Source organism: Anomaloglossus baeobatrachus, chromosome 1 (genome assembly GCF_048569485.1).
Source record: "Anomaloglossus baeobatrachus isolate aAnoBae1 chromosome 1, aAnoBae1.hap1, whole genome shotgun sequence".
NCBI lineage: Eukaryota > Metazoa > Chordata > Amphibia > Anura > Aromobatidae > Anomaloglossus > Anomaloglossus baeobatrachus.
Window position 1 is genome coordinate 748,329,134 of NC_134353.1, and position 26,169 is coordinate 748,355,302.

The 26,169-nt window shown below is 47.5% G+C and overlaps 1 protein-coding gene across 1 annotated transcript in view; it reads right to left on the bottom strand.

Annotated features, from left to right (window-relative positions):
• Window positions 1-25,937, bottom strand: part of P2RX7 (purinergic receptor P2X 7) — a 109,375-nt gene extending 83,438 nt beyond the window's left edge. The window contains exons 1-3 of the mRNA XM_075341830.1: window positions 25,712-25,937; window positions 10,691-10,823; window positions 3,293-3,364 (exon numbers count right to left, since the gene is read on the bottom strand). Of these exons, the coding sequence (XP_075197945.1) occupies window positions 3,293-3,364; window positions 10,691-10,823; window positions 25,712-25,815 (309 nt within the window). The 5' untranslated portion in view covers window positions 25,816-25,937. The remainder of the gene's footprint in view (window positions 1-3,292; window positions 3,365-10,690; window positions 10,824-25,711) is intronic.
• Window positions 25,938-26,169: the final 232 nt, after the last annotated feature.

Genomic DNA, 26,169 nt, shown 5'->3' on the forward strand with positions numbered 1-26,169 from the left:
CCTTTATGGAAGAGTGGAAAGAAGAAAGCCATTTCTCAAAGATATCCATAAAAAGTGTCATTTCAAGTTTGCTACAAGCCACCTGGTAAACACACCAAACATGTGGAAGAAGGTGCTCTGGTCAGATGTAACCAAAATCAAACTATTTGGGCACAATGCCAAACGATATGTTTGGCGTAAAAGCAACACAGCTCACCATCCTGAACACACCATCCCAACTGTGGTGGAAGCATCATTGTTTGGGCCTGCTTTTCTTCAGCAGGGACAGGGAAGATTGTTAAAATTGGGAAGATGGATGGAGCCAAATACAGGACCATTGTTGAAGAAAACCTGTTGGAGTCTGCAAAAGACCTGAGACTGGGATGGAGATTTATCTTTCAACAAGACAATGATCAAAAACATAAAAGGAAAATCTACAATGGAATGGTTCACAAATAAACGTATCCAGGTGTTAGGCTGGAAACACACTTATGCGTGTAAAATCAGTCCGAGTTGCATGAAAAAAACTCGGCCGATTTTACTTCACGTTAGGTCAGTGTGCAATGCAAGTGCAATGCTTTTTTTTAATTGTTTCCAGGCTAGCAGAGCGTGTTTTTTTTTCTCAGCAGCTGTCATCTGCCATGCAGCTCTGCTACATGGCCACTGACAGCAGCCACAGACAGAGCCATGTAGCAGAGCTGAATGGCCGCTAACAGCAGACACAGACAGAGCCACACGATCAGAATGAAGTCGGATGAACGTCACCTGACTTCATTGTCATCCTGCGGCTCTGTCTGTGTGGCATGGTCTGATTTTCAGTCACCGGTGAAGGTCTCACCAGTGACCGGAAATCCCCTGAGTGACCGCAGTGAGACGCGCTATCGGCGGTGCCGTCACTGAGGTTACCCACGGCCACAGCAGAAGTCCACCCGTGAGATCTGTGGCCGCGGGTAACCTGAGTGACGTCATCGCTGATAGCGCGACTCACTTCAGTCGCTGCGGGGAGCTCACAGAGAGCGGTCGTGGTTTGTGACTGCTCTCTGTCAGCTTCCGATGTAGCAGAGCTGACAGCATCGAGGGACCTCTGTGGATTACGTTGGACCTGGAGGGGTATTTGGGGGTTTAATAAAGTGGTGAAAGAGGTTGGTTTTTTTTGTCATTTATTTCAAATAAAGGATTTTTTGGTGTATATCTTACAGGTTAATCATGGAAGGTATCTCGGGGAGACGCCTGCCATGATTAATCTAGGACTTAGTGGCAGCTATGGGCTGCCATTAACTCCTTATTACCTCGATTGCCACCGCACCAGGGCAATTCGGGATGGCCGGGTACAGTCCAGGGACAGTCACATCTAATGGATGCGACTATTCCGGGCGGCTGCTGGCTGATATTGTTAGGCTGGGGGGCTCCCCATAACGTGGGGCTCCCCATCCTGAGAATACCAGCCAGCAGCCGTGTGGCTTTACCCTGGCTGGTATTAAAATTGGGGGGAACCACACGCCGTTTTTTTTTAATTATTTATTTTAACTGCATGATATAGACCCACCCACCGGCAGCTGTGATTGGTTGCAGTGAGACAGCTGTCACTCATCATGGGGGCGTGTCTGACTGCAACCAATCATAGGCGCTGGTGGGCGGGGAAAACAGGGAATACGAGATTGAATAATGAGCGGCCGGCTTTTTCAAAAGAGGAGAAGCCGCCGGAGCAGTGTGAACGCCGTGCAGCGCTGCGCCGGTGATCGGTGAGTATGAGAGAGGGGGGGGAGAGGGATAGACCGACATGGATAGAGAGAGAGAGACGGACAGAGAGAGAGAGACCGACAGAGAGAGAGACCGACCGACAGAGAGAGATTAGAGACCGAGAGGGAGAGACCGACTGACATTAATCGCATGTTTCTCAAAACACTGGAAATCACTGAGGTCTCACAATGTCGGTCAATCTCTATAATTGACCGACATTGTGAGACCTCACTCATTTCCAGTGTTTTGAGAAACATGCGATTAATGTATTTAGAAAAACGAATGTCACTAGGATGGTGTGAGTGTTGGTCCGTGTGACATGCATTTTTTTGCACGCTCTCATAGAGTTGCATTGGAGAGACTCGCGCGAGAAACTCTACAGAGAGCAGCCTGCTGCGATTTTTTTTTCTCAGTCCGATTTGGACTGAGAAAAAAATAGTAGATGGGAGCTGCCTCATTGTTTAACATGTGTCCGAGTGCAATGCGAGAATTTTTCGCATTGCACTACTGCGAGAAAATCGCAAGTGAGAAGCCGGCTTTTGAATGGCCAAGTCAAAGTCCAGACCTGAATCCAATCGAGAATCTGTGGAAAGAGCTGAAAACTGCTGTTCACAAACGCTCTCCATCCAACCTCACTCAGCTCGAGCTGTTTGCAAAGGAAGAATGGGCAAGAATTTCAGTCTCTCGATGTGCAACACTGAGACACATACCCCAAGCGACTTGCAGCTGTAATCACAGCAAAAGGTGGCGATACAAAGTATTAACTTAAAGGGGCAGAATAATATTGCACGCCTCACTTTTCAGTTTTTTATTTTTTAAAAAAAGTTTAAAATAAGCAATAAATATAGTTCACCTTCACAATTGTGTCCCACTTGTTGATTCTTCACCATAACATTAACATTTTTATCTTTATGTTTGAAGCCTGAAATGTGGGAAAAGGTTGAAAAAATCAAAAGGGCCAAATACTTTCGCAAGGCACTGTATGTGTAAAGGTAAATAAAGATAATTTGTGACAATAATACTTGTGTTTTATGTTTTACATATCTGTTGTTGCTTATACTCTGCTTTTACTTTCATGTAAATTCATTTGCACTCTAATATTGTTTAACAGCATTTTTTATAATCTTCTCGTTCCTTAAGTCTCTGAACTATAATAACTATTAGGCCGGTGTCACACTTGCAAGTGCCTCGCGTGTATCTAGCGCGAGTAATGCGGTGCATCACCCGGCATGGACTCGCATTCTCCTCATAGGAGCGGGTCGGTTGCATAGAGATGCATGCAACCGATCCGCTCCTGTGAGGAGAGGGTGAGTCCGTGCCGGGTGATGCACCGCGAGACTCGCGTGAGATAGACGCGAGGAAATTGCAAGTGTGACACCGGCATTAGAAGCCAAAATCCAGCATGTAAAATTTGGATTTTTATCTTCTTGTTATAACAGAGAATGAAGAAGGGGATAGATTTTAAATCCCAATGAACGACAGTCTATACATTCCACAGATATAGAACTAATGTCAAATTTTCTAAGTAAATAACAGCTAAAGCAAATAGGTTGAAGTATTAGTATAAACGTACCTCTGCACAATTGCTTTCTTTTTGATTTTCTGTTTTTATTACATTGGTTACTACAAAAAATGAGGAACCATCCTGTAAAAGAAGAGAAATTAACTCTACTTAACTGCATAATTTACCATATTTGTCAATGTAAGGTGGTTGTCAATATAATGCAAAACACACTGCAGTTTTGTCACAACAAAACTGCACCTTGTCCCAGAAATGTAAAAAAAAACCCGCTTGTAACGATGCTGAGTTTTTGGTGCGTTTTTGACCATGCATTTTTTATGCATTTTTTCAGTAGAAGCAAGACAAAAACACAAGAAGGTAAAAAGACAACTGCAGCATTTTCTATCAGAAGTTTATGACAAATAAACTGCAGACAAAAAAAATCAGTGTGCACAGCAAATCTGAATTCTCATAGACTTTGCTGGGAAGTCAAAAGTGAGACCTTAGTGACAAAAACTGCAGCGTGCGCATGTAGCTTTAAGGCCCTGTGCGCACGGTGCAGATTTTGATGCATTTTTAGTGCAGTTTGTTGCCCAAATCTGCATGTATATCCTTATCCTTGCAAAGTCTATGAGAAATCAGAAATGCTGTGTGCATGTTGCTTCTTTTTTTTCTTTCACTTTTTGGTGCACAAAAAAGAGCAGCATGTTAATTATTGGTGCGTTTGTTTCCTGTTTTTTTTTTAGTACTTCCGGCCATGGAATTCACTGAAAAAACACACCAAAAAATGCATGCGTTTTTTCGTGTAATTTTTGGCCAGAAGGTGCGATTTTTTTTGGTGCAGAAAATTTCTGTAGCATGCGCACATACCCTTAGGCTAAGACCGCACTTTGCGTTTCCGCCTGCGTTTCAGGTGCTTTTTAGATCCGTTTTGAGATGCACCTTTTTCATGCCAAAAGGGATGCGTTTTGATTTTACAGCAAAGTCTATGGAAAATGTAGATTTCTAGACCGCACTTTGCGTTTTAAAAAAACGTTTAATTTGCATATTTTGTGGCAAAAACCATGTGTTCAAAGAAGCAGCATGTCAATTGTTTTTGCCATTTTGGGTGCGTTTTCCCTGGCTGTTATTGAAGTCAATGAGAAATGGCAAAAACCAAGAAACTTCAAATTTCCTGCGTTTTACCTGCTTTTTAGGTGCAGAAAACATGCGTTTTTTACTTCAAAAACGCATGTTTTTCTGACATTAAAATAATGGACTAATATGTCCCTTTACACACACACATAGTCCGACAATTAAAATGAAAGAAAATTTTGATTTTATTGCTATTTTAACATTAAATATTATAAAACCGCTATAATTTCATGAAATATAAATATTTTCTTTATTAATTCCAAAATTATATATGTTTTCCTTTTTTTTCTCTTTTTTCATGATGTTTGACTATTTAATCTTTATTTAGCAGTGTCTTGATGTTCAAAACGCATCTGTCAAAACGTAGGTGAAAAAGCAGGTAAAAAGCGCTGAAAACACATCTTAAACGCGGTAAATCCGCATGCGTTTTCAGCGCTAAAGTTCTGAAAAAGACAACTTTGGTCAAATCAATTAAGCCCAAAACATGCGTTTAGAACTGCAAGTAGGAGAACGCAAAGTGCGGTCTTAGCCTTAGGGTATGCACGGACATTATAGTTTTGTTTCTGCAGCAAAAAATGCACCTCTGGCCAAAAAAAAAACGCATGGGTTTGATGCATTTTTCGTACATTTTTGCCGCGTTTCAGTGCGTTTTTGCCCATGTGCTTTTTTACTATATTCAGTGGAAAACGCAAAGAGAAGTTTAATGCTCCTTTTTTTCTGCACCCAAAACTGCAGGCAAAAAAGAAGCAACATACGCACAGCCTTTCTGAATTCTTATAGACTTTGCTGGGGAAGGTCATGCATGCAGTTTAGGGCATCGATCTGCATCCAAAACTGCACCCAAAAACGCAGCAAAAAATATACAGTAGTATGCGCACAAGGCCTTAACCTGATTTTAAGGCTATGTGCGTACTTTGCGTTTTTACCTGCGTTTCCGCAGCGTTTTCAACTGCAGCCTTTTAGTGCCAAAATGCATGTGTTTTGATTTTCCAGCAATGCCTATGGGAAATAGGGTTTCCTTGTGCACACTTTGCAGTTCAAAACGCAGGGTTTAATTTACATATTTTTGGGCAAAAACTCAGCGTTTAAAGAAGCAGCATGTCAATTGTTTTTGCCACTTTGGCAGCGTTTTGCTAACATTGGAGTCAATGAGAAGTTGCAAAACGCATTCTACATCAAATCATAGCGTTTTACATGCTTTTTGGATGCAGAAAACATGTGTTTTTGACAATTTAATTGCATGCGTTCTTTACATTATAATAAGGGCATGATATGTCCCTTTACACACAGATATTCCCACAAATAAAATTATGTAAAACATTAATTTAACGTTTTTTATACATAAATATTAACAAACATTTATCATTTTAATAAAATAAGTTATTTTGTTTATGATTTTAATCTTGATATTTGTTATCATTTTTTTCCCATTTTTTCATAGTGTTTGAGTGTTTAAACTTTATTTAGTTGTGTATTTCTATTCAAAACCCATCTGACTTTAAGCAATCAAAAAGCATGTAAATCGCTGTAAAAACGCGGCCAAAACGCGGTAAAAAGCACACGTATTTATTGCGTTTTTGTGGTCAAAAGCAACTTTAGCAAAAACCATTTCTGCCAAAGGATGCGTTTAGAACTGCAACTACCTCGACGCAAAGTGCGCACACAGCCTAAGCATAGCAGCAAAAAATTGCATTTACATCATCACCTCTGAAAACTGCAACAAAATATGTATTATACAAATGAGTTGAGAAACGAAGAAGAGCTGGATTCGTGTTTTAGCAGTGTGAGATGTAAGGAAAGGATGGATGCAGGAGGCCGTAACAGGCTTTGGCAATAGACGGCATCATAAATATTCAAACAACTCGACAAGACAAAAGAGCTCTGTCACATGGACATTTCTGGTTCCTGGAGAAGTAACAATGCAGGAAGTTGGCCCTTATTTCTGTGTGTATATTGCCAGCAATATAAAATAAAGTTTTAGAAATAAAGCCATGTAAGGGCTCATGCGCACGTTGCATTCTTACATGCATTTACGCTGCGTATTGCACTGCAGCGTAAATGCATGCGTCCTGCGTCCCCTGCACAATCTATGTAGATTGTGCATGAGACGTACGCACTTTGCTTTTTTGAACGCAGCGATTTGGGGGCTAAAATTTTGACCCAAATCCGTGCGTTCATAAAATGAGCATGTCAATTATTTGTGCGCTTTGGATGCAGCTCCCACTCTGTCAATGGCAGCCAGAGCAAAAAAACTGCATTCATTACGTAGTGTTTCTGCAGCGATTTGAAGTGCACATGTGCTGTCAAATCGCTGCAGAATATTCAGCAGTTACTTACGCATGAGCCCTAATAGTACATAATGTGAAAACTTCATGCATTTTCCCTGGGTATATCTACTCATTAGCAAAACCTGACCAAACAACACCTTATATCGAAAATGTCTTTATTAAGATTCACTAAAATAACACGAATAAAAGGTTCATATAAGCTCATCAGCAAAGTGTAAGTGTCAATTAACATACATTCCAACTAGTGGAGCGGCCAGGACAGTAGTTGGTTATAGATTAAAGACATACAGGAGTGTAACTACCACGGTCGCAGCGGTCGCCATTGCGACTAGGCCCAGGAAGCTATGGGCCCAGCGGCCGCCAGGCAGATCAACAGCCAGCTCCTGTCAGTGAGAGAGGAGCTGCTCTGATCTGTCACAGACCACGCGACACCGGGCCCCTCTGCCTGGTGTCAGTGGCGGCACCGGGGCCCCCTGCCTGGTGTCAGCAGCCGCTCCCCGTCATCGCGCACAGTAATCATGAAGCATAGCGTGGCCGGTGCCGCGCTATGCATCACCATTCTCGCCCTGTGCCTGCGCGGTGACGTCACTCCCGTGCGACTGCTGTGCTAGGTGCACAAAGCGCAGGACGGGAGGACGCCGACCGCAGCACCGGGAGAACGAGGAGAGGGGAGGACGAGCAGCGGTGGAAGAGGAAAGCGGTGAGGACAGAGTAGCAGCTGGGGAATGAAGAGAGAGGTGAGGACAGCAGCGGTGGAACGAGGAGACATGAAGACAGAGCAGCAGTGGAAGGAAAAGAGGGGGGGGGACTTGTTGTTTTTTTTTTATTTAAATTAGTCTGGGGAGGCTGCATTGTTATACATGGAGGCCTGGAGAGGCTGCATTATACATGGGGCTGCATTATACATGGAGGTCTGGGGAGGCTGCATTATTATACATGGAGGCCTGGAGAGGCTGCATTATACATGGAGGCCTGGGGAGGCTGGCTGCTATATTATACATGGAGGCCTGGGGAGGCTAGCTGCTATATTATACCTGGAGGCCTGGAGAGGCTGGCTGCTACATTATACATGGGGGCCTGGAGAGGCTGGCTGCTATATTATACATGGAGGCCAGGGAAGGCTGGATGCATTATTATACATGGAGGACTGGCGATGCTGGCTGCATTATTATAGATGGAGGTCTGGGGAGGCTGGCTGCATTATTATACATGGAGGTCTGGGGAGGCTGGCTGCATTATTATACATGGAGGCCGGGAGAGGCTGGCTGCTATTTTATACATGGACGCCTGGGGAGGCTGGCTGTATTATTATACATGGAGGACTGGGGAGGCTGGATGCATTAATATACATGGAGGACTGGGGAGACTGGCTGCATTATTATAGATGGAGGTCTGGAGAGGCTGGCTGCTATATTATACATGGAGGCCTGGGGAGGCTGGATGCATTGTTATACATGGAGGCCTGGAGAGGCTGACTGCTAGATTATACATGGAGGCCTGGAGAGGCTGGATGCATTATTATACATGGAGGACTGGGGAGGCTGGGTGCATTATTAAATATGGAGGTCTGGGGGGTCTGCATAATGCAAAATGAAGGACACCTTATACATGGAATATAGGGGTGCATTATACATGGAGGAGTATGGGGCTGCATAATACAATATGACGTTTTATGGGGTTGCGTTATAATACATACAGGACTATGGGGGTGCATTATAAAACATTGGGCACTATGTGGTGCAGTATAATATATGGAGTATTATGGGTGAATTCTAATATATGGAGAACTATGAGAAATTAATTATAATAATTGGAGGGCTATGAGGGCTACTTTATACATGGAGGACTATAGGGTTGCATTATAATATATGGAGGACTATGTGGTGCAGTATAATATATGGAGAACTATGGGGTGAATTTTAATATATGGAGAACTATGGGGTGAATTATAATACATGGAGAACTATGGGAAATTCATGATAATAATTGAAGGGCTACTTTATACATGGAGGATTATGGGGGTGCATTATAATATATGGAGGACTATGTGGTGCAGTATTATATATTGAGTACTAAGGGGTCAATTATAATGCATGGAGAACTATGGCAAATGCATTATAATACATTGAGGACTATGGAAGTGTATTCTAATGTATGAAGGGTTATGTGGGACCCTTTATACTATTTGGAAGGCTATGTGGGGGCCATTATTGTATTTGGAGAACTATATACAAGGGGGGACAAAGATACAATCAGGGGATGGGAACGTTTTGTGCTGAGGGAAAAAGGCTCTTTCCCTCAGCACCCAGCTTTCCCATGCTCTGCTATACATCTTTTCTCAGCACCCAGCTTTCCCATGCTCTGATATAGGAAAGCTGGGTGCTGAGGGAAAGATGTATAGCAGTGCATGGGGAAGCTGGGTGCCGAGGACAAGATGGATATCAGAACATAGGAAAGCTGCGTGCTAATAGAGGGATTTCAGATCATGGGAAATCTGGGTGCTGTGGTTAAGAGCCAAGTGTCAGCATCATTATCCTGTACCCCGAGTGTCAGTGTCATTATCCCGTACCCCAAGTGTCGGTGTATGTGGAGGGGGGGCCCAGGTCTGAACTTTGCACCGGGGCCCATCAAACTCTAGTTACGCCAGTAAAGTCATATATATATAACGACAGTGGGAGGGGGAGGGGGAGTCAGATGTGCCTGAATGTCTAGTTTTCCACCCTTACTGTCCCTTCCTAACAACGGAGGAATCGTAATTTAATGGATAACCCCCATTCCTCAAGGGCTGTTCCTGATTATCCCTAGGTTCCACTAGTAGGAAACCATCACCACACGTACTCCCAGTGCTTAAATAGACAGACAAAAACATAAAGACAATGGACAGGTGCAGAACTGTCAACTGATAACATTTTTTCAGTTCTCTGCAGGAAAAAACTGCCTACAGCCCCCACATTTCTTTTGAAAAGGGTAGGGATCGGCACTATTATCCTGCTAATACCAGATATATATCATATCACAAACGGAAGTGCTTGTATAACGTATCACCCCGTTCTGTATATCCCATCCCAGGAGTGCAGGGATAGCGGACACCAAGACTTTTGGTCAGGAATGTTAGGCATAATACATGTATAGTACAGTACATAATGCCACTATATGTTACATTACCGCCATAGATGCACTAAACAATACACGTGTTGTGCCACAGTTTGATCATACTACCTAATAAGTGTCAGCTGGAAAACCGGGGGCATAACGATCGCAGTCGCAGAGGACAATGCCTGGGGGTACAGTGATTTGGAAGTCCACACCAAGTAAAATTTTTCACACAGAAAAAGTCTGCAGCTTGTGGATGAGATTGTGGATGACACTGTATTCTGTTGTGTGTATGTGTATCTGCTTTGTATATCTTTGCTTTACCTTATGGGAGACGTTTACAGCAATGACCATGGTTAGGCTAGGTTCACATTTCCGTTGTTTTAAATCCGTCAGGTCCGTCACTAACGGATCAGTTGTTTTTTAGATGTCAACTGATACAACGGATGTGTTTTTCACAGGATTCCTTTCACAAGCTATTCCTTTCCGCTATGCGTCCGTTTTTTGACGGATCAGTCATGATCCGTTTGTGCTTGGGACGGCCCAGTGGGTATGCCAAACATGCTGGGCATGACGGAATCCAGCGCCATAGACATCCATTACAAGTTTGACGGATGGCGACGGATTCCTGTGCGGCGCGTTAATTTTGACGGCCAGAAAAATGTTACATTCTGCGTTGCTCCTGCCCGGCGGTCAGTCAAAAAACGACTGACCGTGGCGCAGCGGATGCAATGCAAGGTCATCAGTCGCAATCCGCCACTAATACAAGTCTATGGGACACAACGGAATCCGCTAAACGGATGCCATTGTTTACCATAGCTGCGGATTGTGACTCATACAATTTTACGGAAATGTGAACCTAGCCTAAATCATAAGTAAGACAATGTACTTCACTGCATGTCATCCTTACGTTATTAATGCCAATGTGGAAATAAATGACTGTATGTAGCCTTACTGGAGACGGCACTGTGTATTCGGCAGGGTCCCAGATCCTGGAATCTGCTTCCAAAACTCCTTTCACTTTTGTGTGCACTGAACTGATAACGGTTTCCTTTTTCTGATAACGTTTGTCAGTCATTAGTATCACACTAGAAGTAAAGGAAAACGTTTTTGAGAAAAATTCATAGAAATACAAAACTGAGACTTATCAAAACTAGTGTAAAGTTATATACTGTAGATGCAACAGATTACATGACTAGGCGTCACACTTGCGACTGTAAAATCGGTCCGATTCTCATGCTAGAAAGTAGCATGAGCTCTGTCCAAGTGTTGATCCGTGTGCAATGCAACTACAATGCGATTCTGTGATTTTTCTGTAGATTGTAGTCCGTGTGCAATCCGTGTGTGATCCGTATGTGATCCGTTTTTATTCTCAGAAGCTATGTCATCTGCCATTCAGCTCTGCTACATGACCGCTGACAGCAGACACAGACAAGACCTGCACGATCAGAATGTACTTGAATGAACTTCACCAGACTTTATTGTCATCCCGCCGCTCTGTCTGTGTGTCGCGGCCTGATTTTCGCTCACTGGTGAAGGTCTCACCGGTAACCGCAAATCCCCTGAGTGACTGAAGTGATCTGCGCGATCAGCGGTGTCGTCACTGAAATTACCCCCGGCCACAGCTGCAGTCCTCCACCGGAGATCTGTGGCTGTAACCTGAGTGACATCCTCGCTGATAGCGCGACTCACTTCAGTCGCTGCGGGGAGCTCACAGAGAGCGGTCGAGGTCTGTGGCCGCTCTCTGTCAGCCTCCGATGTAGCAGAGCTGAAAGTGTCGTGGGACCTCTGTGGATTAAGTCGGACTTGGAGTAGTATTTGGTGATTTTAATAAAGTGGTGAAAGAGGGTGGTTTGTTTTTTTTCTAACCTTCTTTTTATTAGTTTTTAATAACAAGAACAGATAATCAGTAATCATATAATACAATACATTATGATTATGTTAAACTACAAAATTACAGATAATGTATCTCCTCAAAAGAGGAAAAGCCGCCGGAGCTTTGTGACAGCTGTGCAGTGCCACGCCGGTGATCGGTGAGTATGAGAGAGTGGGTGAGAGGGAGAGACCGACAGTGAGAGATAGAGACCGACAGAGAGAGAGAGATTGACCGACATTGACAGCCCTCATTCATTTACTGTGTTCTCTGCAACATGCGATAAATGTATTTGGAAAAACGCATGTCACTAGGATGGTCCGTGTGATATCCGTTTTTTTTCTCGCACCCATAGACTTGCATTGGAGTGACTCACTCGAGAAACTCTAAAAATCGGAGCATGCTCCGATTTTTTTTCTCAGTCTGATTTTAGCTGAGAAAAAAAAAGGGGATCGGAGCTGCCTCATTGCTTAACATTGGTTCGAGTGCAATGCGAGATTTTCTCGCATTGCAATCGTGCGAGTCAATCACTAGTGTGACGCCGGCCTAAAGCTGACAATGGGTGGAAAACATATAGCAGAGGTGTCTTACTAGCTTGTAGTTTATTTATTGCTTATGTGACGCCCTTGACTAGCCAGGTAGTCACAGATAGACCCCTGCACTACACCTGTCCCCCAATAAGGTGTCATTAGCCAAACTTTAAACCCTAGTCCCCTCTCTCAGTGCTTGAAGGACACACCAGGGGGCGGAGCCAGGTGGTTAGCCACGCCCACCGAGGAGTTCAAAGGGCCTGAGGCAGGAAACACAGTTCGGTTTAGTCGGACAGTCTGTTAGTGGAGGTGAAGTTAAGAGGAGGCAGGCCTGTGTGTCAGGTCTGCAACTAACTGACAGGTGCCAAGGTAGGAGCCCTGGTACCTTGGCTAAGAGGCAAACGGTGGCCTTAGCCTGCAGGAGCCGGGAAGACGGCTCGGTGGAACCGTGGTGGACCGAGACAGGGTAGTGGCCCGCCGGTACCGACCCGGGGAACCGACTCGGAAACCCGAGCACAAAGGGGTGTAGTCAGACCCTGAAACGAGGTCCAGAATCCACTGGACTGAGTTAATTAACTGATTGAGGTCTGGACCATAGGTGAGTACAACAGTGCCATCCGGCCGCGCACCGCCCAGCTGTCCCCAACGGGTCCCGGGGCTATCATCCCTACCCACGGAGGGGTTAACATCTTTCTGCACTACCATCTCCCCCGGGTGCCCAGTAATCGCAGTGGTGGTGCCGAACTTCACCACAACCCGTGGGTGGCATCACGAACTCAAACACGGCTCCGGCCGTGCACCTACCTACCCCCTCCAAAAGCGCCAGCACCCCTTTCAGAGCGAAGTGACCCCGGGTCCGGAGGCGCTCGAGCCACCCACCAACGAGCCCGGATCCGAGCGGCTCAGCTGCAGCGGGCGGTACACATCGACTCTTCTGGCGTCTTGAACAGGATACTTACCTAGTGAAGTGTGCCTTGAAGTGAAGTCAGCGGTGATCCGTTGCGAAATTCTCAGAATCTGCCATCTTGCCGCCATCTTTTGCCGCGAAGATTCCCGCCAGAGTCTTCTTCCCCGCAGAAAGGGCGCGAAAAACTGAAGCCCCGCCCCCTGGGAACGCGGCCGTGCAGCAAAGCGAGAGGTCGAAAAGCGAAACTTACCGGCCGGAGAGATGGAGGCCGCGAAAATACCAATGGGGAGCAGATGGAGGATGTCTGCTCCCAAGCCTGATGCCGGCCCCGCGCCAACCGCTGGAGCGGCGGCGCCCGCACGGGACGCCACCGGCGAGGAAGAGGTGGTTGCAGCTCCTGCTCCGGTCGCAGGAGTGGCGGGTCCAGAGGCTCCGGTGGTGACTCCCCGTGCAACAGCTGGCGGCGAACCGCCCGCCGCAGGAAGGATGTCGGCCCCGGCAGTCTGCCCGGCCGCGACAGGAACGGCGCCTGGCTCAGAAGACCTCCCGACAGCCAGCTCGGAGCCAGAGGGGGCGACTGACGAGGAGGCCGCAGCTCCCGCCCTGGATGCTGGAGCTGAGGCGGCATGGGATCGGTTGCCACCGGGGACGGCGACGTGGTAGGAGAGGAAGCTGGCGCAGTTCTGTATCCAGGTACGGGTCGAGTCGATGCAGCAAGCTTTAGGTTGGAAGCAGGAGATGCAAAGATGGTGGTTGAGGTGCAGGCAAATGAGAGGCCCGCCTCATGGAAGGCACACCGGTAGGATAAGGCCATGCAAACCCTTCCAGACCTGCCGACCCGTCAGGAGACAGGGCCCGCTCACGGTGAAATCGGCAAACTCCAGGTGTCCCAGCGCCCGGAAGAAACGGCGGCGCCTGTGGGGCTGCCCCAGATCTCAATGCAAGCCTTGGGTGTAAGAAGGGCATACATGGGTGCTCAACTGCACGTCCGCCCCTCTCTGCCACCCTCTGACCATGAGGATGAAGAAGAATGTTAAGAGGTAGTGGTTCCCGGCTACCATACTGCCCGTCCCCGTTGGGACTTTGTTTGACCCCTGTTACTGCCCGTTTATTGAACATGACTGAGAACTCGCAAGCCACCCAAAAACTTTTGGGCTTGTAAATAATCCCGGACCACCCTTCCAGGTCCCACAGTCCCTGGGGAGGCTGGTTGGAGGAAGGGCCTGCGGCAGAGGAGCCCGAGGTCCCGTCACCATGCAGACCAAGGACAACCCTCCGGGCCAGGGGTCCCCTGGATGTGGGGCCTCTGAGAGACTGCCGGGTAAGGAACTTTTTACCCGGCCCGTATGGGCAATACCCAGACCTGAACCCGATTCCTGGACTGGGGAAAAGGGGTGCTGACCTGGTTCCTAGAGGCAGCATCAGGGCTAGGTTTGCTTGGGTGGGCAAATGAAGGGACCCGGTCCCATCCCGTTCCTGTTTAATTAAAATGTCTTTTATATGTTTGCAACGTTAAAGCCTAGTGCCTCCCGTCTTGGGATGAACCAAAAGTAATCATACTTGTAAATATGTTAGTATATTTGTTAATTGTTTTTACCTTCTTCATCCGGCCGCGCACCGCCCTGCACCGCCCAGCTGTCCTCAATGGGTCCCGGGGCCATCATTCCTACCCATGGAGGGGGTTAACATTTTGCTGCACTACCATCTCCCCCGGGTGTCCAGTAATCGCAGCGGTGGTGCCCAACTTCACCACAACCCGTGGGTGGCGTCACGAATCAAACACGGCTCCGGCCGTGCACCTACCTACCCCCCTCCAAAAGCGCCAGCACCCCTTTCAGAGCGAAGTGACCCCGGGTCCGGAGGCGCTCGAGCCACCCACCAACGAGCCCGGATCCGAGCGGCTCGGCTGCAGCCGAGCGCGGGGTGGTACACTTATTTAATGCTTTAAAGGGAATCTGTCACACTTGAGTTTTAGTTACTAATATGGACATCCAGGTAGCATAGAGCTGAAAGAAGCCATACCTGTATACCTCCTGGATGAGGGGTCGTTTTGGAAAAATCATCTTTTATATCTTCTATGTTCCAGGCTATTAGGCATGTGCTGCCCGGAAGATAAGCCAGCCTCCAGTCTTCATTATGCAGGATTATTCCTCCCCTTCTCTTTGGAGTCCCTGTGACATCAGGCGCACGGCCAGAAATCCTGCGCATCCTGCTTGCTGTCTCTCCCCTGCATTGTGAAGTCGCAGTGACTGCCAAGCACCAGAACACAACAAAACTGAAGACTGCCCACGAGAAGGCACAGTGTTCAATTTTGATGTGCTTAGGCGCCAGGGTGTCACTGTGACTTCACAGTGCGGAGGAGGGACAGCAGGCAGGATGCGGAGACGCGGGATTTTTGGCCTTGCATCTGATGTCAGGTACGGCTAATTTCACCTCTATGCTGCCTGTATGCCCATATTAATAAGTAAAAAAACCTCAAGGGTGACAATTCCCTTTAAAGGAAATCATCTTAATGAAGCAGACTTCCCATTTTTAAATTTAAAGATTTAAAGGGGTTGTCCCATTTAAACTAATTTTTATCATACAGGCTCAGTGATATATAAAACAACAAACTGAGCTTTACTTACCCTCCCGGGGACCAGCACCATCACTCCACCACTGCCCAGGTCTTTGTTGATTGACTGCAGCGGTGACATCACTGAGCTCAATGATTTGTGTAATCTACAGCAGCAGAGCCACAGAGCTTAGTGATTGGCTGCAGTGCTGCCTACAGAACAGCTGTCTCTTCATGTAGTTATAACTAGCTTCCCAGCTCATGCAACCAGAATTTCTTTATCAAATTCTGTTTACATTCCTTCAGAGTGCATGATCAAAATTAAACCGAACTTCCGGTCATGCGCAGTATGAAGCCGGGTGTAGGCGTCCCGGCTTCACAGAGGTCTAGTGCGCATTACCCGAAGTGCCAGAAACTGATCATGTGCACTGAGCCTAAACCCAGCGCCTGAAGCTGTGACAACGGACACAGTTACGTGCGGCACCACTGATGACGCTAGGCAATGGGCACTGAATAGCATGTTAGCACGTCCCTGTGGGTGTGCTAACATACTAATAGGGTGGACTAGTCGGGGGAAGTAACACCCTTACGACTAGTCCCTGCGCTCATTAGCATATTATAAAGGATCTTTAGAAATACATTTTCTAAAGATCTCTTTATGTGTGCTACTAGATGCAGGGATTAGCAATATGCACCCAGAACTGTTAGTAGTTCTGGGTGCATATTGGACCTTACAGGTTCCCTTTAAGCCTTATCCAATGATGTAGGCATGTTATAGAGGCTTGTTGCTATGAATCTTTGCGTATTTGTGGCACCCAGGGGGGCAGGGGGTTCAGGTCCGGTCTGGTACCTGTTACTCGTCACTGGGGCGTTGTGGAGGTATGGGATGTCGTGGTGGCCTATAGCTAGGTCCAGCTTTTGTTAGTTAGATGTTGAATAAGGATGATATCCGAAACATGTCCTCTTTGATTGCTACAATGGATCTATGTTTTTAGCATGAAGTGATTTCTATTTTTGATAATAAAGTTATGGATTTCTTATAACGCTGGACTTTGGATGCTGGAAATTTTCTCTTTTTGAATCTCTATTTGGATTTTTGGCCGAAATCTGTTTCCTTGCACTGTCTGGGACCACAAGCTTCCAAGTAGTTCCTGATTGTACAAGATTGGGTGAGCTGAAAAATTCTGGTTTTTGTACTTCTAACCCAGCAGTATTCACATCTGTGTACTAAAATCCCCTGCCCTGCATCATGCTATTTACTAAAGTCAACGTTTAAAAAAAAAAAAAAAAAAAAAAAAAAAGCATTTATAAACCTCACTCTTCTTATGGTAATTAGGCCTGTGACTAGTTGAAGCATACCTCCCAACTTTTCAAGAAAGGAAAGAGGGACAAAGTATGCGGCGCGCGCAGTGCACCGCGGCAAATTTTGACCACGCCCCCTAGCCACACCCCTAGCCACACCCATTTGGCAGTAAGGGTCATTCAGCAGATGCCCTGGACTGTTTATTCATATTTATAGCAGTCAGAATTTTTTTATATTTCTGTGTCACTATTTGACATGCTGATTATTTGTGCCTATCAATCTGTGTTCACACGTTGCATAAATTCTGTTTCTTTTTGTTTCTGTCTGCACCGTACTACACAATAACAATCTTCTCTGTTTTTTCCATTTTTGCTGCATTTTTTCTGCCTTTTCTCCATTATTTAATGCGTTTTTGGTTCAGATGTGAATCTGCGTTTTTAAGTGTTTTTATTGTACAGAGAAGCTTTTTCCTGCATTTTTTTAAGCTCCACATAGAAACCCCCCCCCGAAAACCGCAGAATTCAGCGGCGTCTTTTCATGGAATCACATCCACTTTACTTGGACAATTAAACACAGCAGAATAAATGTGCAAAGAAACAGCAGAAAAAAATGCAGCATTTACACTACATGTGAATATGGACTAATTGTCCAAGCAAAGTGGATGAGACGTCCTGAAATCTCCGCCCCCGGTGCGTGGAAAGACGCCGCTGAACTGTGCGCATTTGGTGTTTCTTTCTTTATAAGCTTCAGGATTCACATCTGCAACAAACATGTATCAAATAAGGGGGACAATGTATAAAAAATACCGCAAACACGCAATAATCAGAGAACATTGTTATTTCCCTCGTGGAGCGGACACCTGCAGAAAAAATGCCGCATTTACGCTATGTGTGAACACGGCCTGAGTGATCCATTTTTATTACATTTTTTATGGGTTTTAATAAAGAAAAATAATAAATTGCGCCTTTTTTTTCCCGCCATTTACCGATCCCCATAAATAATCTGTTCCCTGTGTTGTTCAGGTCATTACGATTACAGGGACACCAAATATGTCCATGTTATTTGCTGATTTGTGATGTTTATTATTTTATAAAAAAGTGCAATAAAATTACATTATTCTATTTTTTTTAATTATTTTTAGTAACTTTATTAGAAGAAAAAAAAATCCTCTTTTCCTCTCCCTCTAGAATACAGGACATAGAGATGCTGCTCTGTACAATGGAGCTGTGTCCTGTGTAATCTGCTGTGTAAGAGGCTGCATTGTAGGTTCATTTATGTGAAATCCTCCCTCTGATATCATCAATCCTAGTGGCTCAACAGCTAGAGCAGCTAGGAAAGCCAGGAGGTTGCTGGACACAAGTTTTGAACGTTGCTGGTTTGAATCCAAGGTGGTGAAGATAAAAAAAAAAAATTGTATTTGTATTTTTTTCCTCATTTCTTTATAGTAGTTTTATGGGAACAAATGAATTCTGACTCTTTCACCAACATTGAGATACAGTATTTATCTATCTATCTATGTATCCCTCTATCTATCCCTCTATCTATCTATCTCTATCCCTCTATCTATGATTCTCTCTCTATCTATCTATGATTCTATCTATCTATGATTCTATCTATCTATGATTCTATCTCTATCTATCTATTGTCTGTCGTGTATCTATATATCCCTCTATCATCCATCCCTCTATCATCCATCCCTCCCTCTATCCCTCCCTCTATCTCTCCATTCATCCCTCTATCCCTCCCTCTATCCCTCCATTCATCCCTCCATTCATCCATCCATCCCTCCCTCTATCCCTCCATTCATCCCTCTATCATCCATCCATCCCTCCCTCTATCCCTCCATTCATCCCTCCCTCTATCCCTCCATTCATCCCTCTATCATCCATCCATCCCTGCCTCTATCCCTCCATTCATCCCTCCCTCTATCCCTCCATTCATCCCTCTATCATCCATCCATCCCTCCCTCTATCCCTCCATTCATCCCTCCATTCATCCATCCCTCCATCCATCTTTGCAGCTGAATAATCTGCTTCTGGTGTCTCACCTGCACTATAGAGGTCAAGATAACAAAATCTTCCTATTGCTTTCAATACAGGCAGTAGCTCAGTGGTAAAGCTGCTGCCTTTGAAACAATGAACTCACAGTTCCATGAGTTCGAGTCCCGGCCGCCCTGAAAATCCAGAGCCAATGATAATTTAATTTATTCACTCCACTGAGGGGAGGAGCCGGGACATCAGCTGTGAGCCGCGGGAGTGCGGGACAGACCTGATAAATCATGCAAGTCCCGCAGAATCCGGGACGGTTGGGAGGTATGGTTGAAGGGGTGTTGTTTCCCTAGACTAGTCGGTCTTCTTTCCATGTTATCAGGCCCCTGTGGCCATGATCACATGATTTCCAAGACCCGGCGTCATCGCAGCTACTGGAAATCTTGAGCATACACACGGCTCATTTCGGCAGCTTCAGGGCATGCTCCAAAGCAGGGTGTATGCGTCCCGGCTTCAGAGAGGAGCACTGCGCATGATCGGAAGAACAGCTTATGTAGCCTGATGTAGTCCCCGACTTATAGGACCTCAATGTACTGCCCGTAATATAGTGCATGATCACTTTGCAACATTGCTAATCACTGACGCACCGTTCCATCCCTTCATTGTACTATATACTAAAGTGTTGTTAAATAAACAAATAGCAGCTTTTAACAGGGTCTCCCCACACTTCAGAACAAAATTTGTATTTATGCTGAATTGGAATATTGACTAATATTCTGCTTTTTTATTATTATTTTCTCCACACACCGGTTTACACTCAGAATCGGAAGCAGTGCTTACCACAGGAAACAGGCGGCCAGATCACAGTTTCTCTCTTCTATTTTTAAAGCACTGATTCTTCATACAAGGATGTGTGTAGCTGATGAGGCTTCATGTGACCAGTCAGTGAAATCGGTCTGTTTGACAAGTGAAATTATTCTAAATGTGTGTATACATGAAACATTTTTTCTAAGCTATTAGTCATCTGGATTAAAAGAAACCTGTCCAGGCTCTAAATGCTATTAATCTGCAGATATAGAGTCAATCTGCAGGTGAATAACATTTTAATACTGCCCGGTCACCACAATGAAAGGAAATGTATTTCTCCAACAAGCTACTGGCTTTCAGTCATAGTGGCGACTACAGCATTGTGAGTGGCGGCTGTAATCATGGCCTGGCACTTTGACTGACAGCCGGTTCTGCAGTGCATCTGTGTAGAGTGAGTTGTCAATCAAAGTGAGAGATGCCTGTAGCCACTCTGGTCTCACCACTATGACTGAAAGCTGTCACCGCACACACACCGGCACTACCGCACCCATCATCACCGCGCACACACACCGGGACTACCGCACCGATCATCACTGCACACACACCGGCACTACCGCACCCATCATCACCACCCACAGCCAGGCACTACCGCCCCCATCATCACCGCCCACAACCAGGCACTAAGGCCCCCATCATCACCACACACACTCAGGCACTACCACACACATCATCACCGCACACACGCAGGCACTACTGCCCCCATCATCACTGCACACACTCAGGCACTACCGCACCCATCATCACCGCACACACCGGCACTACTTGAGTGACGTCACCGCTGACAGCGCGACTCACTTCAGTTGCTCCGTGGAGCTCACAGTGAGCGGCGGTGTTCTACTGCTGCTCCTGTCAGCTTCATGTAGCAGAGCTGAAAGTGTTGTGGGACCTCGTGTGGATTACGCCTAAACTGGAGGGGTATTTGGGGATTTTAATAAAGTGGTGAAAGAGGTTTTTTTTCCTTTTATTCCAAATAAAGGATTTTTTCGGGTGTATGTCTTTATTTACTTTCACTTACAGGTTAATTATGAGGGGGGTGTCTCATAGACGCCTGCCATGATTAACCTAGGACTTAACGGCAGCTATGGGCTGCCATTAACTCCTTATTACCCCGATTGCCACCGCACCAGGGCAATTCGGGATGAGCCGGGTAGAGTCCCGGGACTGTCGCATCTAATGGATGCGGCAATTCCGGGCGGCTGCTGGCTGATATTTTTAGGCTGGGGGGCTCCCCATAACGTGGGGCTCCCCATCCTGAGAATACCAGCCTTCAGCCGTGTGGCTTTACTTTGACTGGTATCAAAATTGGGGGGGACCGCACGTTGTTTTTTTTTAAATTATTTATTTTACTGCACGATATAGACCCACCCACCGGCGGCTGTGATTGGTTGCAGTGAGACAGCTGTCACTCAGCGTGGGGGCGTGTCTGATTGCAACAAATCATAGGCACCGGTGGGCGGGGAAGCAGGGAATTCGAGATGGAATAATAAGCGGCCGGCATTTTCAAAAGAGGAGAAGTCGCCAAAGCAATGTGACTGCTGTGCAGCGCCGTGCCCGTGCTCGGTGAGTATGAGAGAGAGGGGGGGAGGGAGAGACCGACAGAGAGAGATAGAGACCGACAGTGAGAGACCGAGAGAGAGGGACCCACAGAGAGAGAGAGACCCACAGAGAGAGACCGACAGACAGAGAGAGACCATCAGACAGAGAGAGACCGGCGGACAGAGAGAGACCGGCGGACAGAGAGAGACCGACGGACAGAGAGAGACCGACAGACAGAGAGAGACCGACAGACAGAGAGAGACCGACAGACAGAGAGAGACCGACAGACAGAGAGAGACCGACAGACAGAGAGAGACCGACAGACAGAGAGAGACCGACAGACAGAGAGAGACCGACAGACAGAGAGAGACCGACAGACAGAGAGAGACCGACAGACAGAGAGAGACCGACAGACAGAGAGAGACCGACAGACAGAGAGAGACCGACAGACAGAGAGAGACCGACAGACAGAGAGAGACCGACAGACAGAGAGAGACCGACAGACAGAGAGAGACCGACAGACAGAGAGAGACCGACAGACAGAGAGAGACCGACAGACAGAGAGAGACCGACAGACAGAGAGAGACCGACAGACAGAGAGAGACCGACAGACAGAGAGAGACCGACAGACAGAGAGAGACCGACAGACAGAGAGAGACCGACAGACAGAGAGAGACCGACAGACAGAGAGAGACCGACAGACAGAGAGAGACCGACAGACAGAGAGAGACCGACAGACAGAGAGAGACCGACAGACAGAGAGAGTCCGACAGACAGAGAGAGTCCGACAGACAGAGAGAGTCCGACAGACAGAGAGAGTCCGACAGACAGAGAGAGTCCGACAGACAGAGAGAGTCCGACAGACAGAGAGAGACCGACAGACAGAGAGAGACCGACAGACAGAGAGAGTCCGACAGACAGAGAGAGTCCGACAGACAGAGAGAGTCCGACAGACAGAGAGAGACCGACAGACAGAGAGAGACCGACAGACAGAGAGAGACCGACAGACAGAGAGAGACCGACAGACAGAGAGAGACCGACAGACAGAGAGAGACCGACAGACAGAGAGAGACTGACAGACAGAGAGAGAGACTCTGTGATCACGCCAGGCTGGTTTCTGCCCAACAGGATCCTGTCTATCAGCATGCCACCGTTCACATGCGATTGCGTGCAGTATAGCCAGGATTCAGTGGCAAACAGTATTTGGACGCAGTTCAAACACTCTACAAGTAGCGTTTTTGAAAAATGTTAAAATACTGCAACTTGCTGGATCCTCACTATACTGCACGCAAGCGCATTTCAACGCATGTTGACGCAAATGCACTGAAATGAAAACGTATTTGCACTGGATCCGCTTTTGCAGCAAAAAAACGTTCAGGGCGCATGTTAAAAAAACGTAGTGTGAAAGTAGCCTTTTACCTCCAAGCACCCCCTTTCCCCTGCAAAACAGGGTCAGGTTATGCACTGAGGTAGTCTCTGACTATAAGGATGCAGACGAGGTCACAGTGTGCTGTCATGCATTGTGTTCGGCCATATAATCCTAGGTGTGTGGGCAGGGCTGTATTTTGCCTTCGTGCTGCCCTAGGCACTTTAAGTGGTCGCGCCCCTTAGTGACAACATAACACTGTGAGTTTTCGCACACAACCTCTTTTTGAGGCAGATCTACTCTGTAAAACACTTGAAAAAGTATCAATGAGAAACGAAGGGCACTAACCCCCCCCCCCCCCAATGGGGATCACCACAGGCACATCAAAACATAGCATGAGTATAAAATATTCCCACCACACCGTCTCCACTTATATACTGTGACTGTCACACTGCCCCTAATAAACTACACACTGCCCTCCCTTATAAACTATACCCACCACACCTTCCTCAATTATGAAATATGATCTGCACATTGACCTCACATCATGCTGCCCCCTCCTCACAATGTCCCATGCATGCTGCCCCCTCTTCACAATGTCCCATGCATGCTGCTCCCTCCTCCCAATGTCCCATGCATGCTGCCCCCTCCTCCCAATGTCCCATGCATGCTTCCCCCTCCTCACAATGTCTTATGCATGCTGCCCCCTCCTCACAATGTCCCATGCATGCTTCCCCCTCCTCACAATGTCCCATGCATGCTGCCCCCTCCTCCCAATGTCCCATGCATGCTGCCCCCTCCTCCCAATGTCCCATGCATGCTGCCCCCTCCTCCCAAGGTCCCATGCATGCTGCCCGCTCCTCAGTGTCCCATGCATGCTGCCCCTCCTCACAATGTCCCATGCATGCTGCCCCCTCCTCACAATGTCCCATGCATGCTGCCCCCTCCTCACAATGTCCCATGCATGCTGCCCCCTCCTCCCAATGTCCCATGCATGCTGCCCGCTCCTCAGTGTCCCATGCATGCTGCCCCCTCCTCACAATGTCCCATGCATGCTGCCCCCTCCTCACAATGTCCCATGCATGCTGCCCCCTCCTCACAATGTCCCATGCATGCTGCCTCCTCCTCACAATGTCTTATGCATGCTGCCCCCTCCTCACAATGTCTTATGCATGCTGCCCCCTCCTCACAATGTCTTATGCATACTGCCCCCTCCTCACAATGTCCCATGCATGCTGCCCCCTCCTCACAATGTCCCATGCATGCTGCCCCCTCCTCACAATGTCCCATGCATGCTGCCCCCTCCTCACAATGTCCCATGCATGCTGCCCCCTCCTCACAATGTCCCATGCATGCTGCCCCCTCCTCACAATGTCCCATGCTGTCACGCTCCCGATGCCTCAACACCGCTCCTTACCCATTGACCCGGTCGCACCATCTCGGCACCGCTCCGTGACCACTGATCCGGTCCACGTGTCCTCCGGTCACGGCTACCGCCCCCCTCGTGCTCTCCTGGGTTCTGTTCCTGGTCTCAGGAGTCTGACTCTGACTAGTGCGTCTGTATAGGACCAGGCCGCGCCCATTCTCCTGGTCTTATAGGCCCAGCACACCAGAAGCAGGAAATGACATAGGGCTGTGCTGGGTATATAAGACTGGCCTTTCCATCTGGGCGGGGCCTGATCAACATGTCTTGAAGCCTTGTCTTTTGAGCTAGATCCTCAGGTCCCCTTGTACCGTGTCCTGTTACCTGTACCAGCATTCTGTACCGTCTTAAAGTACTCCGTGACCCTGGTGACCTGGTTATACCTGTCCCTGCCTCGCCAGTGCTCCGGCTGCAGTGTATGCTGCCCTCCGGTGGGGTGCATGGTCCAGTGGATCCACCTCCTGGGCCTACCAGTCCTCCCGGTCCTGACACATGCATGCTGCCCCCTCCTCACAGTGTCCCATGCATGCTGCCCCCTCCTCACAATGTCCCATGCATGCTGCCCCCTCCTCACAATGTCCCATGCATGCTGCCCCCTCCTCACAATGTCTTATGCATGCTGCCCCCTCCTCACAATGTCTTATGCATGCTGCCCCCTCCTCACAATGTCCCATGCATGCTGCCCCCTCCTCACAGTGTCCCATGCATGCTGCCCCCTCCTCACAGTGTCCCATGCATGCTGCCCCCTCCTCACAGTGTCCCATGCATGCTGCCCCCTCCTCACAATGTCCCATGCATGCTGCCCCCTCCTCACAATGTCCCATGCATGCTGCCCCCTCCTCACAATGTCCCATGCATGCTGCCCCCGCCTCACAATGTCCCATGCATGCTGCCCCCTCCTCCCAATGTCCCATGCATGCTGCCCCCTCCTCCCAATGTCCCATGCATGCTGCATGCTACAGTGTGGGTACCAAAACGTAGTAGATAATGTGTTGGTGCTCGCCTCCGATTGGTGTATATGGCTGAAAATGATATACGACAGCGCACACTATGACGCCATCTGCACCATTACAGCCAACGGCCCCATCAGCGCTTTCGCCCGAACCCCATTTTGGCTGGAAGAGGCGATAGGGCCACTGACCATATTTTTGTTACACAATCACCTATCTAAACGTCTCTCAAGGATAACAACTGTTGTTTAGCTATTTGACTAGCATATGCCTCAATGAAAATGTGCGAGAAGAGCCATTAAAGTCCAAAACCAAAATCAAAATTTCCACAATTCAAATGATATCGATGACCATTTCCTAGCAGTGGCCATTTCAGCTGCACTGACTTAAGATCAGATCATTACTGGTTGTATTATATGGAAAAAAGACAATCAGTTGTAGAAATCATTCTACAAGGAGACAAGAAAGACAGCTGGAAGGAAGGAACATATTAACATAGGGCACTTACATGCAGCTCCTCCAGAATGACACAGCTCATGGCTGGTGGATCCCAGAAACTCATAAAGTGCCACTATAATTACTGCGCTTCACTGCTGCCAGCGAGAGTAGGGAGTTCCGATTTACACACAAACTAGTAAACTATGCCAGCCTGTAGAATGGCATACGCCCGTGTACTCACCCCAGGTACAGGAGCACTCCTGCAGAGATCGCCCACTTCAGTGTGCCCAGGGGAGCGCTCCGTATGCGCAGCTCCTTGTCCGTGCTGTACTCACAGAAGGACATGACGCCCCGGAGGCAGCAGCTCCACTCTGCGCCGGGCGCTGAACAAGTGCTACCGGTACTTGTAGCTGCTGGAAATGAAAGCAACTTCCACAGGACTCCCGAGGAACACGTCACTGGCTGTGCTCACTGCTGAGGGAAGAGCACTGCACTAGCGTCTCCCACTGCTGAGAGAAGAGCACTGCACTAGCGTCTCCCACTGCTGAGAGAAGAGCACTGCACTAGCGTCTCCCACTGCTGAGAGAAGAGCACTGCACTAGCGTCTCCCACTGCTGAGAGAAGAGCACTGCACTAGTGTCCCTCATTACTAAAGGAAGAACACTGCACTAGCGTCTCCCACTGCTGAGAGAAGGGCAC